Consider the following 16,450-nt stretch of genomic DNA (forward strand, 5'->3'; position numbering starts at 1 on the left):
AATAGTATATGTGTGTATGAATTTAAAGGACAAAGAAATAGCGATTCAAATTGAGAGATTAAGTTAAGTGAAATGATTTGGGGAGGAAATTTGGGTGAGAGAATATGAGATGGAATAACGTGCCGCAATCTGACTTAAAATAATTTTTTTATCTTCTCTCTTTCCTCACACTTTTTCTTTTTTTCAACAAATGAGGTTATGCCACATCATTCCCTCTCTAATTTTCTCCCTTAAACCCTAAACCCTATCATTTCTCTTAAGTTAATAATGTCATCATTGAAAGAGAAGTGATGTATTATATAGGAAAAAAGTTCAACTAGACGTATGTACTTGTAAAAGTGGCTCAGTTAGACGTATAAACTAATAAAAGTTTATTTAAATGTGCGTACTATTAAAAATTTGATCATTTAGCATCTATTAGTAATCATGGTTAATTTTTTTAAAACAATTTAATATTTATTAATTTAATATTTGTTTTTCTCTTTTTTATTTATTAATTAATTAATCCATATATCTTCTTTTCCTATTTTTCCTTTTGTCTATTCTTTTTTTATTAATTAATTACGTCATTTATACTATTTTTTTTTTGTTATTTTATTATTTTATTTTTATTTTTTGTATTATTTTACTTCTTACTATATCAACATAGATTATTTTAAAATTATTTGGTCACTTTTAGGGACTAATATTTGAATTTTGTAAGGTATAAAGTAGTTCAATATTTATTATAATATTTAATTAGCTAATTTATATAACAATATATTTATTTGTCCTCTCTGTAATTTTTATTTCATTTTTATTTCAGTTTGTATAAATATGACGAGTATAGAATCTGTGTTCAACTTGTGTAAGAATAGTTTGCACTGCAAATAAAATTCCTTGAAAAAAAATTATAAAATTAATTATACTTGAACAAAATATGAAAATATTAGAGTATCAAAACATTAAACTATTTTATACATTCAAATATTCAAATATTAGTCCTTAAAAGAGACCAACTAATTTTAAAATAATTTATGTTGATATAAAAAGAAAAAAATAATAAAAAAAAATAATCAAATAACAAAAGAAGGAATAGTAAAAATATATTAAATTAATTAATAAAAAAAAGAATAGAAAAATAGTAAAAACAGATAAATAGATTAATTAATTAATAAAAAAAAGAGAAAAAAATGAATATTTAATTAATAAATATTAAAATTTTAAAAAATAATTAACTATGGTTACTAAAATACTAGATGAGCCAATTTTTAATAGTATATATATATATTTAAATGGACTTTTATTAGAGTTAGTGGTATAAGTACATACGTCTAAATGATTTTTAGGTAAAGTTATTCATGAGCATTATTCTTCTTAAACTAATTAATACATTTTATCACATTTTTAATATAAATGTTTGTTTTCCTATTAATTTGATAAATGTGTATAATAATTTAAATAAGTAAATTAAAAGATTAGAATGTGAAATAATAAACACATTTAAAATGAGATTAAAATTTTGTCTACGTATTTTAAATTTTAACATTCTTAGCTTGTCAAATAGGAAAAAAATGGGACTATGTAGCCCACAAACACACTTAACCATTTAACTAGGTGCAAAACTTGTCGTCTAACGGACTCAAACTTATAGTGAGTATCCACATTTTATTCTCGTTAGGCTAGAAAATTAAATTTGTCAAATAGAACCATTAATATAACTTTAATGTATGTGAATATATTAGGTTGGTCTATTGTATTATACTATTATTTTTTAATCTTATGATTTTTTTTTTGTTATATGTTAATTTTAAATTTTTAAATGATCAATTTAAAAAAATAAATAATATATTATAAATGTATTCAAAATTCATGTACTATAAACATTGGCATATTTACCTTTTCTAATAAAATAATATACTTTTAATTTATCTATATATATTTTTTTCTATAATTAATCATTTATGTTTTATTTTTATTTTTTTTATCCGTATAATATTTATTAATTTAATTAAATATTTATTAATTTAATTAAATATTTATTAAATAAGTTTTTGAAACATTTGATGTTATTATTAATTTCAAATCTAACTATATATGTTAAAATTATAATATAAAATATCATATTTCGTAACATGTTTAAGTCATCTTTGCAATGTAAGGCCACTCTAGGTTAGTTAATAATAGTTTATATTTTTATTAACAACACCAATAATTTCTTACCGAATGTAACATGTAAAATATATATATATATATATATATATATATATATATATATATATATATATATATATATATATATATATATATATATATGGTAAAGGATTAAACAATTTAATTGATTTCTCTTTATTTTTGTGTAAAGAAAACAAATTATAACCAAACCCCATTAAAAAATTTGTTCAATACTAATATTAGGTCCACAGGTGAAAAATCACGAGCTCAAATCAAATTCTAAACAAGGTTTTTCTTTCTTAAATTAGAATTTGTTCTAAAAAACTAATTGAGTAAATCAAAAGCAAAGAACATCACAAAGTCATCTAATGAGACTCGTCTATGTGTCAATATGAACAGAGATTGTGATATATTGTGGTTTTGGTTAGTTTTATTTGAAAATGATATGTATATTAAAATAAAATAATATTTTACTTTTATAAGATTATGAAAATTTGTGAGATTGATAAGTTAAAGAAAATAACCTATTATTTTAATATATTTAAGCTGTTTTTTCTAGCTTTATCCTACATAACGTTTTCCGTCTTCATTTTTTAAAATAAAATTATGTTTCCAATGTCTTATTTGTGTGTTTAGGTTACCATATTTATATTATATATATATTCAAATGTAAAGTTAACTACAGATCCATGGTTTTCTGGAATTTGAATAAAAAATTAGATATTTTTTGTTTATTTTATACTTTATGTATGTATGTATACAATTTGTAAAGTCTTTATATATATATAAATATAAAAGGTTAGTTTGGGTTATTTAAATAATTAAAATTTAAAAAATATTATATTTATTTTAAATTATTATTTTTTATTTTATCATTATATATTAACCCTTTACAATTTTTTATCTAAAATATTCACACTTATTCACAATCACCACCAATTATTAATTTTCAAATAACTCAGATTTCTTCAAACATTTATCCGAATAAAATATATATATATTTATATTTATATTTATATTAATATTAATATTAATATTAATGTAGAATCAAACCGTGACATTTAGTCTCTTATAAATCATTTTTAACACTGAATTTATCTCACCACAAACAAAAATTAAAATGTATAACAGTTCTGTAACAAAAAAAAATGTTAAGTAATGCAATTAAAATAACTATTATAGAAAAAAAAATGTTATTCTTGTATTTCGTTTTACTTAAGTGATCGCAAATCGAATTTGGTCAGCTTTTGAATAATTTAAATTTGAATTTATAACTCCTTTATAAGACACGTTTTAAGATATTTCAATCATATATTTCTAAATATTTTGTTGGTAAATTGATTTTAAACTTTAATGAATTTTATTATTAATCAACAAAATAAATTAAAAAACACAAGGAATAACAATTATTTTATTAAGCAAAGATGAAAAGATTAAGTTGGTTATATACTTATATCAATAAAATTTGATTAATAAATCTAAATTTTAATTAATATATTTCGGGTTGAGTGTTGATTGAGTTTTTTCAGTTATTTGAACTGATTTTTTTTAATTTAATTTTATAAAACTTTAACTTACATTTAAGGCTTTTTATATAAGTAAAATAGAACATCTTTTATGAACCATTTTTACACTTGAGTTAACTTATTTGAATGACTCTAAATTTGATTATAATATATCAATTTTTATTAATCAAAAACATAAATTTTACTATTTTGAATTGGGTCGATAACACAACATTATCTTTCTCGAAACCTTCTTTTTCAACCAAAAAAATTACAAATTGGCTGATTTTCTCAATCAATTAGAAATAACTTGTTAGTTTAGTTTTGGATTTGAATTGGCACGCGTGACAAAATAATGTAAAAAAAAAAAGTGGATATTTAGTGGGAATTGGTGATGAAAGAAAGAAGTATTAATTCCCCATTTTCCTCTGCACTAACTCATATATCTATATGAAGATAAAGATCATGATGAATATTTAATTAATTAAATATCCACCGCCATGAATTCCTCTATATAAACCTTCCCATAATTAAACATTTCATCAATCCTTCATTTCATATCATATCATATAGAACATTAGAACACAATTACACAAATTAAACTATGTCTCATTCATTCATCTTTTTGCTTTTACAGTTGCTCTTACTCTTCTCTCTTGGTAACTAATTCATTAATTATATTATATGTTCTCCATTACAATAAACTCTATTCCAATTCAATTATTATTTTGAAAATTATTAGGTAATGCCCAGCTGCTCAGGTTGAACTATTATAACCAGAGCTGCCCGCGGGCAGAAGAGATCATAAAAGAAGAGGTCAATAAATTGTATAAAGAGCATGGAAACACTGCAGTCTCATGGATTAGAAATCTCTTCCATGACTGCATGGTTAAGGTATAATAATTAAATTAAGTTTCATTTATTGACAATTTTTAATTAATTTATTAAAAAACTCCTTTCATCTTTGTTGGAAGTCTTGTGACGCGTCGATGTTATTGGATACGGTGGGTGATGTTGTGTCGGAGAAGAGTGACCCGAGAAGTTTTGGCATGAGAAATTTCAAATATGTTGACACCATCAAGGAGGCCTTGGAGAAGGAATGTCCTTCGATTGTATCTTGTGCCGATATCATCGCCCTATCAGCTAGAGATGGCGTTGTAACGGTAAAATGTCTCTTAGTTTTATTAAAATTAGAATGAATAAAAAAAGATTACTAAGATTACTTCTATTTCATTTTTAAATATTAATAACTTTTATGAATCTCGAATTTTGACACGGTTAAAGCTAGGAGGACCAAACATAGAGATGAAAACAGGGAGAAAAGATAGCAAAGAAAGTCATTTGGAATTCGTTAAAACTTTGATTCCTAACCACAACGATTCTATTCCCTCCGTTCTCTCCCAATTCAACTCGGTTGGAGTCGACACAGAAGGAACTGTTGCACTCTTAGGTATATTTTTAAATATAGTACAAATGCAATAGATAATGTATTCAATTATTGAATTCAACAAACTTTCATTTAATTAATATTTTTATTTTCTCTTTAAATATTATGTAGGAGCTCATTCGGTGGGGCGAGTTCATTGTATGAACATCGTGTATAGGCTCTACCCGGACGTGGACCCAACCCTAGACCCAGATTACGCCTTGTATTTGAAGAAGCGATGCCCTTCACCAAACCCGGATCCCCATTCAATTGAGTACGCTCGAACGGATCTTGACACACCAATGATTCTTGATAATATGTATTATAAGCATTTGTTGCAGCACAAGGGCCTTTTGTTGGTTGATCAAGAACTTGCATCTTATCCAACTACATCTCCATTTGTGGAGAAGATGGCCAACGATAATAACTACTTTTACGAGCAGTTTTCTAGGGCGATGTTGGCTTTATCGGAGAATAATCCATTGGGCCTCGATAATGGAGAGATTAGAAAAAATTGTCGTTATGTCAATAAATTAGAATAATTGTTATGTTGTTTTGAAGGGGTCATGTTTGATGAAGAAAATAAATATCAAAGGTCAAATTAAATAATTAAATGGCCTTATTTATATACAAAGTTTCGTAATAATAACATATACAAGCATTACTAATGTTACTAATGTCACATCGAACATAAAATATTTACAATAAGTAAACCTAAACCATAGTTTAAAAGAAATAAGTACAACCTTTAATTTTAGTTTTATATGTTTTATATGTCTATGTAATTATTTAAATAAATATTACATCATCATCTAATCACAATTATTTCATTCGGTAAACAGTCACTTAAATAAAAATAAATGAAGATTTGACATTACTAAATTAATAATAATAGGCTTAAGAATAAAACAAAATGATTATTAAAAAAAATTATTTATTTTTTATGCTAGGCACTCATGACTGTAATGTGTTTTTCTTTTTTAATTTAATGATAAAATATTTATAAACTATTAAATGGCAGTCGGCACAGCATGCTAATTTACAACGATACTATATGATGTGGACCGTAATTTGTCCGATCTGGCGGTGGGCCCAATTTTCGGAAGGCCCATTTTATTACAGGTTGTAATTTGTAAGCATGTAAATTACTCACGCCATAAATAAGTTTTTATTTTATCACATAAATATGTTATATTTAAATTTTGAATTAAAAATCAAATGTAGTGGTAACCCGGAAACCATTTTGGTTATGTGACAAGTTTGAGATTCGATAATATTAACATAAATTTTTGTGTCATAAATATTTTTATAATTCTGACGACTTTAAAAATTAATAAAATATAATTAGTTTAAGTTCAAATTTAAATAACATAGATATTTGTAATAATTAAATTATAATTTAATTTTTTTTAAATTCGTTTAAAATTAATTAATCTAAAAAAATATTTATTTAAAACAAAATCGTTAACTAATTTTTAATAATCAATAAAAAAAAATACGTCTACAAACATATTTTTAGTTAGGATTTCTTTCAGTTTGTAGTTGGTTAAAAAAAAAAAGTTTTGCGCTTCATTCTTCGTACCCGTTTTAAAAATAGTCTCTACAATAGTTATTAAAATCCAAAAATTTATTTGAAATTAAAAAATTATTTGAAATTACAAAAATTTACTTTAAAATAATAATAATTATATTATTATTATTTTATATAAAATTAATCTAATTATATTTTTTTTTAAATATAGTTATACAAAATGATATAAATTAGAGTTTTTAAGCTTAACAATAAAAATATACAAAAATAAATTGACTGAAAACTAATAAAAAACAACAGTACACAAAAATGTTGATTATTTGGACAAATAAAAATAAAACAAAAAGTTTAAATTTTAACGAGCAAAGAGGATTTCGAGAAGATAATGAATTCTCCAACTAGTTCAACCGTTTTATCATAATTATAGAATTATGTATTAAACGCATCAGTGGACAACGATCATTAAATATCCTACGATTCCTTTCAAACCAAATAGTTCACTAGAAGATAAGCATGATAGAATCCAACAACTTCGACCAACCGAGCTTTTCGTCTTTATCCACATATCTCAATAACTAACGATTAGTGCCGACCTTGAGAATTTGGTTATCCCAGTCTTAGGTAAAAAAACGTGAAAAAAATGGCTACATTAATTTTAGTTAAGACAAATTATTAAAAGATTTATTTTTTTTATGATATTTGATTTATAACCAAACAAGAATTCTTATATTTCATCATAAATTACTGTAATACACACTTTTATGATAAAACAAAATCAATAAATTTAACTAAATATTTTACTTTATTTTATTAAATGGGATGCAATAATGGTAGGCTTCATAGTAGATTTGATGGGTTATTGAGGGCCAACCCCTACTAATGATAGATTTCAGTATAACTCATTCAATAATAGTCATGTTCTCTAATAAGTTTCAAATTGTCACTACTCTATCACATTGTACTGAGTAAGTATAAGTTTTAAATTGCCACCACTCTATCACATTTGTAAGAGTAAGTAAGGCTTCAACTTCGTCTATTTGTGACACAATTCGCTCTAATAAATAATTATAGTAAAGAAATTACAATCAAAATAAGAGAATATTAATTTTTTCGATTCGTAAATATAAAATTATTTGTAAAAAATCTTTAAAATTTATAAATACTAATTTTTAAAATTTAAAATCACAATAATTTAACAAATTTAAAAGTTTATATGAAACTAGATTTATTGCTTCTGTTAGAATAGTAAGATAGTCAAAATTTTCATAATAAATTTTGTTATTTGTATTTTAAAGTGTTAACATAATCCTATAATTATCAAAACTTAAAAATATATATATTTAATGAAAATTCAATTAAAGATATTTGATCCTCAATAAGTTTTTAAAAGATAAGATTCCTTAATGAGTTTACATTACAAATTTTATTAAATGCTCAATAGTACTTTCTTGTGGTTTTCTTTGTCATTTATAAAAGAAAATTGGAATCTTAGGTTACTAGTCTCTTTAATAAATTTAAAACCTATTATTATTTTTATTATAACGATGATTATCGAGACTAAACTAACACAAATGGGGCATTAATTAAGGGGTCTTAATCACTTTATCTTATATTAAAATTATTTTCTTTTTGAAAAAATATAATAAAATTTTATACCACCATTTTGTTATGAGAAATGATTTAGGCAATAAAAATATACCTAAAAGAAGATTATGAATTAAACGTGGTGACACATATACATAAGAGATAAATAAAAAAAATTCATGTCTAAACGGATATATCTATTTTTTTTTTAATAATTTTTTATTATCCTCTTTCCTACCCAAGTGAAAAATTACTATCAAATTAGTAAATTTTATTTTTGTTCCCAATTTCTTTCCCTCACTCTTTTGTTATTATTGTTTTTTTTAATATGAATTTGTAATGGGTTATCTAAACTAAACTTCATGAATATAGATTGGCATGTGGGAGTCTTTCTAATGGATGTGAATTTTGGAGAAAAAAGGTTTCTTTATCCCAAGAAAAATTGTACCGTTGGCCATGAACACGTGTCGGCAGAAACAGCCACCTGTCAACATCAATTTACTTTGGATTCTTTTAGACTTACTACTATTCATTCTTGTTTGTTTGCTTTTGCACTGCGCTTTTAAGGCAAAGAATACAATCCTTTCCCATCTCCCTTCTCTCAAGCCATTTCTTTCTTCCTTCCTTCCTTCCTTCTTCAGATTTCTGCTAATGGGTATTTCCCTGTATCTCTATCTCTAATGACATCATTTTCCGGCCAATTCCCCGCCTTTCTTTGGCTATATCTCTTCTTAATCCTCTGTTTTTGCTCCGGCCACGTGTATGCTGTCGGAGGAGCCACCGAATTTGACTTCGGGACGTTAACCCTTAACAGTCTCAAGCTCCTCGGAGATTCTCATTTAAGCAACGGGAGCGTGAGGCTTACTCGCGACCTTGCCGTCCCCAACTCCGGCGCAGGGAGAGCTCTGTACTCGAAACCAGTCAGATTCCGGCGACCGGAGAGTCAGAACGTGGCTAGCTTTACAACATTCTTCTCTTTCTCAGTAACGAATCTGAACCCATCATCTATTGGAGGTGGGATTGCGTTTGTGATATCCCCAGATGACCAGATCGTCGGAGATGCTGGAGGATACATGGGTTTGATGGTTCCGACTGGCGATCCAATCGGTGTCATCGCTGTGGAATTTGATACTCTAATGGACGTTGAGTTTGATGATATTAACGGAAATCATGTGGGTTTGGATCTAAACTCGATGATTTCATCTCAAGTTAGCGATTTGGATACGGTAGGTGTCGATCTGAAATCTGGCGATTTGATTAACTCGTGGGTAGATTATTCCGGGTTGACTCAAATCTTCAATGTCTCGGTTTCTTACTCTAATCTCAAACCAAAAGATCCTTTGTTGTCGTTTAAATTGGATCTAAATCCTTATTTAAGCGATTTCATGTTCGTCGGTTTTTCTGGGTCAACTCAGGGTAGTACAGAGGTACACAGCATTGAATGGTGGAGTTTTTCTTCATCATTCGAAGAAACATCAAATCAAGATTCATCATCTCCACCGCCGCCGCCGCCGCCAACCACCAATTTGATGAATCCAGATTATTCAGTCAGCCATACTCCACCACCATCACCATCCCCTGCCGCCTCAACAAAAGGAACAATTTCAAATTCCGAAACCACAAACAACAGTAAATGCCACAACCAGCTATGCAAACAAAACCCAGGTGCTGTCGCCGGTGTTGTAACTGCCGGAGCTTTCTTATTAGTCTTATGTGCAGGTTTATTCTTCTGGGTTTACACGAAAAAGTTCAAACATATTAAAAAACCCGACTCATTAGGTTCAGAAATCATCCGAATGCCTAAAGAATTCACCTACAAGGAGCTTAAATTAGCCACGAAATCCTTCGATTCCACTAGAATCATCGGCCATGGCGCGTTTGGTACTGTCTACAGAGGAACATTGCCGGAGAGCGGAGATAGTGTCGCCGTGAAACGCTGTAGTCACAATGGACAAGGGAAAACAGAGTTCCTTTCTGAATTATCAATAATAGGAACACTCCGACACAGAAATCTCGTCAGACTTCAAGGTTGGTGTCATGAGAAAGGTGAAATTCTATTAGTCTATGATTTAATGTCAAATGGGAGTCTAGATAAAGCACTATTCGAATCAAGAATGACACTTCCATGGCAAACAAGAAGAAAAATCTTAACAGGAGTTGCTTCTGCATTAGCATACCTTCATCAAGAATGCGAAAATCAAGTAATCCATAGAGATATCAAAACAAGTAACATAATGCTAGATTCAAGTTTCAACGCAAGACTAGGAGATTTCGGTCTTGCCCGTCAAGTAGAACATGACAAATCCCCTGATGCCACTGTCGCCGCCGGCACAATGGGTTATCTAGCACCTGAATACCTCCTGACCGGCCGAGCCAGTGAGAAAACAGACGTGTTCAGCTATGGAGCAGTGGTTCTAGAAGTGGCTAGTGGAAGAAGACCAATAGAGAAGGAAACGAATGGACGTGGGTGTAATTTAGTTGATTGGGTATGGGGACTTCATCGAGAAGGGAAGTTATTGACTGCTGCGGATGGGAAATTGAATGGAGAATTTGAAGATGGGGAAATGAGAAGGGTGATTTTGGTTGGATTAGCTTGTTCACATCCAGATCCAATTGAGAGACCCACTATGAGAATGGTGGTCCAAATGCTTGGTGGAGAATCAGAGATCCCGATTGTTCCAAGATCAAAACCATCGATGAGTTTTAGCACGACAGATCTGTTATTGAGTTTACAAGATAGTGTTTCTGATTTTAATGGTATGATTACCATTTCCTCCACTTCTCCATCAGATCGCAGCTTCGACGGTAATGATGAGATTGTCTGATATGATTTCATTATGTTTTTTTTTTTTTTTTTATCAATTTATTAATAATCTTTTATTTAATTTATAAACAAAACATAGTAGAAAAAAAATATATAATAATACCCTTTTTAGTATGTAAGAATATAGTCTAATATTAGACTAATATGCATTTAATTTAGGATGCTGATTCTGTTATTTATTTGTCATGTTTGTTAATTTATAATAAATATTTCATTATTTTTTTTATTTCTTCATACATAATTGATATTTTAATTTTTAGAATGTTATAACTTTTTTTAATCAGAATAATTATTTATGATAACAAGACCTTTAAGGCTTAAAAAAGGAGACATGTACAAATGAATAACAATTTGAAACTCTACTGCCCGTAATCATCTAACCAGAGTTTTTAGTCCGATTTCATCTGATTTTGTCTCAAATATTATAAACATAATTAAATATATAATATAATAATATTTTTATTTATTTATTATATTTTATAAAAGTCATAAGTTTATTTCTTTATAATAATATAATTTTTTAATATATTATAATATATAATATATTAAAATAAAAATTTATATAATTTTTTTTTATCTTTTTACAAATATTTTATAAATACTGTCCAGCAGGATTCCTCAAAACCGAACGCGCAGAAGGATAATTATAAAATCACCAAAATAAAAACTAAAAAAATGATTAATTATGTACTTGTATAACTAGCTCACGTATATACTAATAAAATGTTATTTAAACGTACGTATTATCAATAATTGGCTCATTTAGCCTTCTCTAGTAAACCTTCATTAATTTTTATTTTTAATTTATATATTTAATAATTAAATATTAATATATATTTTTTTCTCATCTTTTTTCATTTATTACTAATAAATGAACTCTTTATTTTATCTTTTTTATTATTTCTATGAGTATTTATTATTGATTATTTTAATTTAATTTAATTATATATATATATATGAGCATTCATAATTAATTATTTTAATTTTATATTTTTTTTTCTTTTTTATATTTTTTCTTATATTCTTATAAATTATTAATTATTTTAAAATTGTTTGGTCCCAATAATTGAATATAACAATGAAAATTTATAAATAAGTTGTTAAATTTTTTTCAAAAATGAGAATTTAAACAATATGAGAAATAAAAATTAATAAAAAAAAGAAGATAACATATAAAGAGAAATTAATATTAAAATAATACAAAAAATTAAGAATAAAATAAATTACCTGATTTAATTAATGAAAAAGAATGAGAGATAAAATATATTAATATTTAATTAATAAATATAAAAATTTAAATATAAAAGTTAACCATGGTTTCTAAAAGAGGTTAAATAGTCAATTTTTAATAATAAATATGTTTAAATGATCTTTTATTAGTACACATGTCTAATTGAGCTAATTTTATAAGTACGTGAACTTTTTTTCTTATTATTAATTATTTTAGTAAATAAAATTTATGATTAATTTGATTTAGCTTATTGATTAGACTATTAAATACATTTAATTTGATAATATTTAATGTATTCAGATCACTAACTATTATAAATTTATCCTTTTTATTTGCTTAAGATTATTTAACTTATTTATTAAACACTCATGTGTTATTACTTTATTACACAATCACCGCATAAGAAAAAGTTTGAGTAGAGTTATGGTAAAGTATGAAAACAGAAACTAATATTTTTTTATTAATTATTTAGTAAATTATTTCAATGTTTTAATTTTTTTCTTTGAAGAATGGGCTCGTGGGTTTGTTTGTTTGCTTGTTGTTATGGATAATCGGAATATGAATAAATTAAAGTGCACTCATTACTTTTTTTTTTCTTCTACAAAAAGTTGATACTTTTATTCTTCTTCTTTATTCTTTATGATTATTAATCTCAAAATGGAATTTCTTTATATACAAATAATTTATTAAAATTAATATAAAAATAAATATGTTAAAGTAACTAAAATGCTAGAGTATTTATGAAAAGATCAAATATTTAAATTTTAATTATCAATAAAATCGTATTAAGTTTAAAATATGAAATTATAAATGTGGGATTATAGTAACTTATGATTTAAAAAATAAAAATAATTTATGAAACTAAAACCTACCTTTTCAATAATTTTTGTTTTAAGATCTTTAACAAACAAAAAGATTTTATAGTCATTAAAAAGGAGTAAGAGTAACTCAAAAGGAAACAAAAAGAAGAGTATCATAAAGCTAGCTTAATCAATAATTTGTGTTTAATTGCAAAATGAAAACAACTTTTTACCACTTTAAGATATCTTTAAATATGTGGTTTGTCTGCAAATTCCAAACGAGGCCTTGTTTACCACTCTAGAACAAAACAAAAGAGGGACTATTGCATCAGAAAAAGAGATAAGCTTTTACATAATCATAATTGGCCCATTTTGACAATTAAAGCAGTATATGCTGTTATTTTTAATACATTTTCATATATATATATATATATATATATATATATATATATATATATATATATATATTATTCTAGTTAATAATTTTAAAAATTATTATTTTTTTAAATATTTCAAATCAGCGTTACTCTATAATACTGATTTGATTAACCTAACATAATCAAACTTAATTTTATTACTCTTTTTATTTATTATAATAATTAATTAATTAACTAAAATATTAAAATATATTTTATTTTAAATTTTTTTTATTTATTTTATCAATATATTATTAATAACTTTAAAAAAAAGTTTAAAAAATCTATAATTTTTTTAAATTATCGCTGATGATTATTTTTTTAAATAACTCTGAATCGGAAGAACTATGTATATAGTGGATCTGAACTTTTGATTAAGTTTGGAAACACGATTATTACTTTGAAGGACACCTTAACTAATCTAATTATATGTGGTAGTTAGAAAAAACAAACCAATAATTATATAATAAATAGTCATTCATTGACGTGACATATAATTAAAATGTTTGTAAGATAATATGGGATCACGAATTTGATCTTAAAATAAGACGTAATATATAATAAATGGAAAAGAGGATGATTAGGATGAGATGGTATAATGTTTGAAAAAATATAAAAATGTTTATACTTTTTATATTTTTATTTTTTATTCAATAAAATGATGACACGTCATTCTTTCCTTCGTATATCACTTCTATATCCATATATATGTATTTGATAAATGAGATATATCGGATAATTATAATTTAATCACAGTAATACATCAAAATCTCTCTTTATATAATGATGCTTAATTTTGAAAGTGTTCGGATTATCGGGTCAAGAGTTTTAATTAATTTGAATATATATATATATATATGAGAATAAATGGATATTTGAGTCGGATTCTGAGTTGACCCGCCCAAAAACTTAAAACAGTTAAAAATAAAATTAAAAATGTTATAAGTATGTTTTGAAATCGCAACATAACAAAATAAGTACAATTTTTTAACCAATTAGACTAATAATATTTTTTATTTTTAATTCAACACCAAATTTTATGAACACGGAACGTTGTAACAATATATTTTTATCTGTGTGCATCGCACGAGAATCTTCCTAGTTTATATATAAAATATATGATTTTTGAAATAAGTTTATGTCAGAGTTTGTTTGAGAAAGTGATTTTTTTAATTTTGTTTGAATTTTTTTTCTAAAGAAACCTTGTTTGATTAAAAAATAATAAAAAATTGGTTTTTATTTATTTTAATCAAATTATCTTTTATATCTTTAATAAGAGTAAGAAATAATTTTAATATTTTAATATATAAATAGATTGATTAGATTTATGATATAATGTTTGATTTTTAATTTTTGAGATAAAAATTGATTTATCTCCACAATTTATTCATCAAATAAGCCCTTAAGTTATATTATTATAATAAAATCATGTTGTTAATTTCTCAAAATTATAATAAAAATAATATTATTTTTTGGTTATGTTTTGGTTTTTCTTCATTTTTCATATGTCTCGGCATTTATGGGGAACGGTTGAATTGAGAGATGGATTATTAATAAATAAATAAATAAACAAACATAAAGTCATTTGATAGAATCAAATGTAAGCACAACATAGTTGTCAACAATATTTAAAGTTTTATATTCTTTATTAAAAGTTAGGACTACATTGCTTGCTTGCTTCATAAATCATCAAAAATATTTATTACTCTTTTAATATAAAATAAAATAGGCAAAAAAAAGATTTCCTTTTCTAGTTTGGACTATTGTGGATACAAAACAGTTGACACTTGATCACTCTATGATTAGGTTGTTTGATTTGCGAAATTTTTAAACAAATTTTCACATAAGTATTTATCCGATAATCCATCAATTTATCAATTAAATTATTTACAAAAAGATTATATATTTTTTATTTTATATAATTTAAATATTAAATATAAAAGTTTTAATAATTTAACTCAAATTATCTCATTAAACAAAATTTTAATTTTATAATTGGGTCGGTATTCACAGAATCCTAAATCAAACAAGTTCTAGCCACCCACATGTATATTATACTTCTCGATTTTCATCATCAAATTCATATCCACCTAACATTAATTCGTGACAATGACCTGTTTTAACTTTTAATACCTAATTTCATTTTAATTCTTCATTTATTTGCAATTTATTGTTCAACATATTTAGCAATTTAATAATATCATTGGTTATATGTAGGAAAGTCTAAACATGTAATGTTAATCTCGGAGTAGGCATGCCAATTTAGTCCGAAGGAATCGAACCAATTGGTTCGGACGGATAATTTGTTAGTTTTTCGGTTATAGGTAATTTCGGGTAAGAACAGATCGGTTTTGGGTAACCTAAAAGTAATCCCAAATTCAACCATTCCCGTTTTGTATGTCTCTATTTTTTTTCTTTATAATTGATTCAATTCTAGTTTCATTTTTTTTTTTATAAAACATGTCTATTTTGTTTTAACATGAATTACTGACAAGGTATAGTAAAATAACTGGAAAAAAATGAAGAGAAAGAGAAGAAGAGAATATGTAAAAAAGGATAAAGGATAGATTAGAGAGGGAATCGGTTTTTAATTATTAATATTTGTTTTTTTATAAATATTATTTATTTTTATATGTTATAATTTAGGGTTGTTTGTTTTATTTGAAACAATATAATATTTTATATTTTTTTTATCAAATATTTTTTAAAGTTTAATATAAATTGATTTATTTTTATGTATTATTAAATGCTTTAAAATTAAATTAAAAAGTTAAAATTTTGTTAAATTGATTTAAATTATGTTTAAGTAATAAAAATATGTTAAAAAAATAAAAAATATATTAAGTTAGTTAGAGTTAAAAAAATCGGGTTCAGGTCGGGTCACCCTAACCCGAAAATTTGTAATGAAAAGGTTTTTTTAACTTTCTAACGAATTTTATTCAAATTTTTATTTATTAAATTTTGTTTTTTTTAAATAAT

General features: G+C 25.1%; 2 protein-coding genes across 2 annotated transcripts; both read left to right on the forward strand.

Moving 5' to 3' along the window:
* Window positions 1-4,500: 4,500 nt before the first annotated feature.
* LOC124914932 (peroxidase 21-like) lies at window positions 4,501-5,655 on the forward strand. The gene is made up of 4 exons (XM_047455568.1): window positions 4,501-4,553; window positions 4,634-4,822; window positions 4,944-5,109; window positions 5,218-5,655. Exons 1-4 carry the CDS (start codon window positions 4,545-4,547, stop codon window positions 5,625-5,627), a joined length of 774 nt encoding a protein of 257 aa, XP_047311524.1. The 5' UTR covers window positions 4,501-4,544; the 3' UTR covers window positions 5,628-5,655.
* A 3,116-nt stretch (window positions 5,656-8,771) lies between these two features.
* On the forward strand, window positions 8,772-11,247 carry LOC124920114 (L-type lectin-domain containing receptor kinase VIII.1). Its single transcript, XM_047460527.1, has one exon. It carries the CDS (start codon window positions 8,881-8,883, stop codon window positions 11,023-11,025), a length of 2,145 nt encoding a protein of 714 aa, XP_047316483.1. The 5' UTR covers window positions 8,772-8,880; the 3' UTR covers window positions 11,026-11,247.
* Window positions 11,248-16,450: the final 5,203 nt, after the last annotated feature.

This window comes from Impatiens glandulifera, chromosome 1 (genome assembly GCF_907164915.1).
Source record: "Impatiens glandulifera chromosome 1, dImpGla2.1, whole genome shotgun sequence".
In the NCBI taxonomy this organism is placed as follows: domain Eukaryota; kingdom Viridiplantae; phylum Streptophyta; class Magnoliopsida; order Ericales; family Balsaminaceae; genus Impatiens; species Impatiens glandulifera.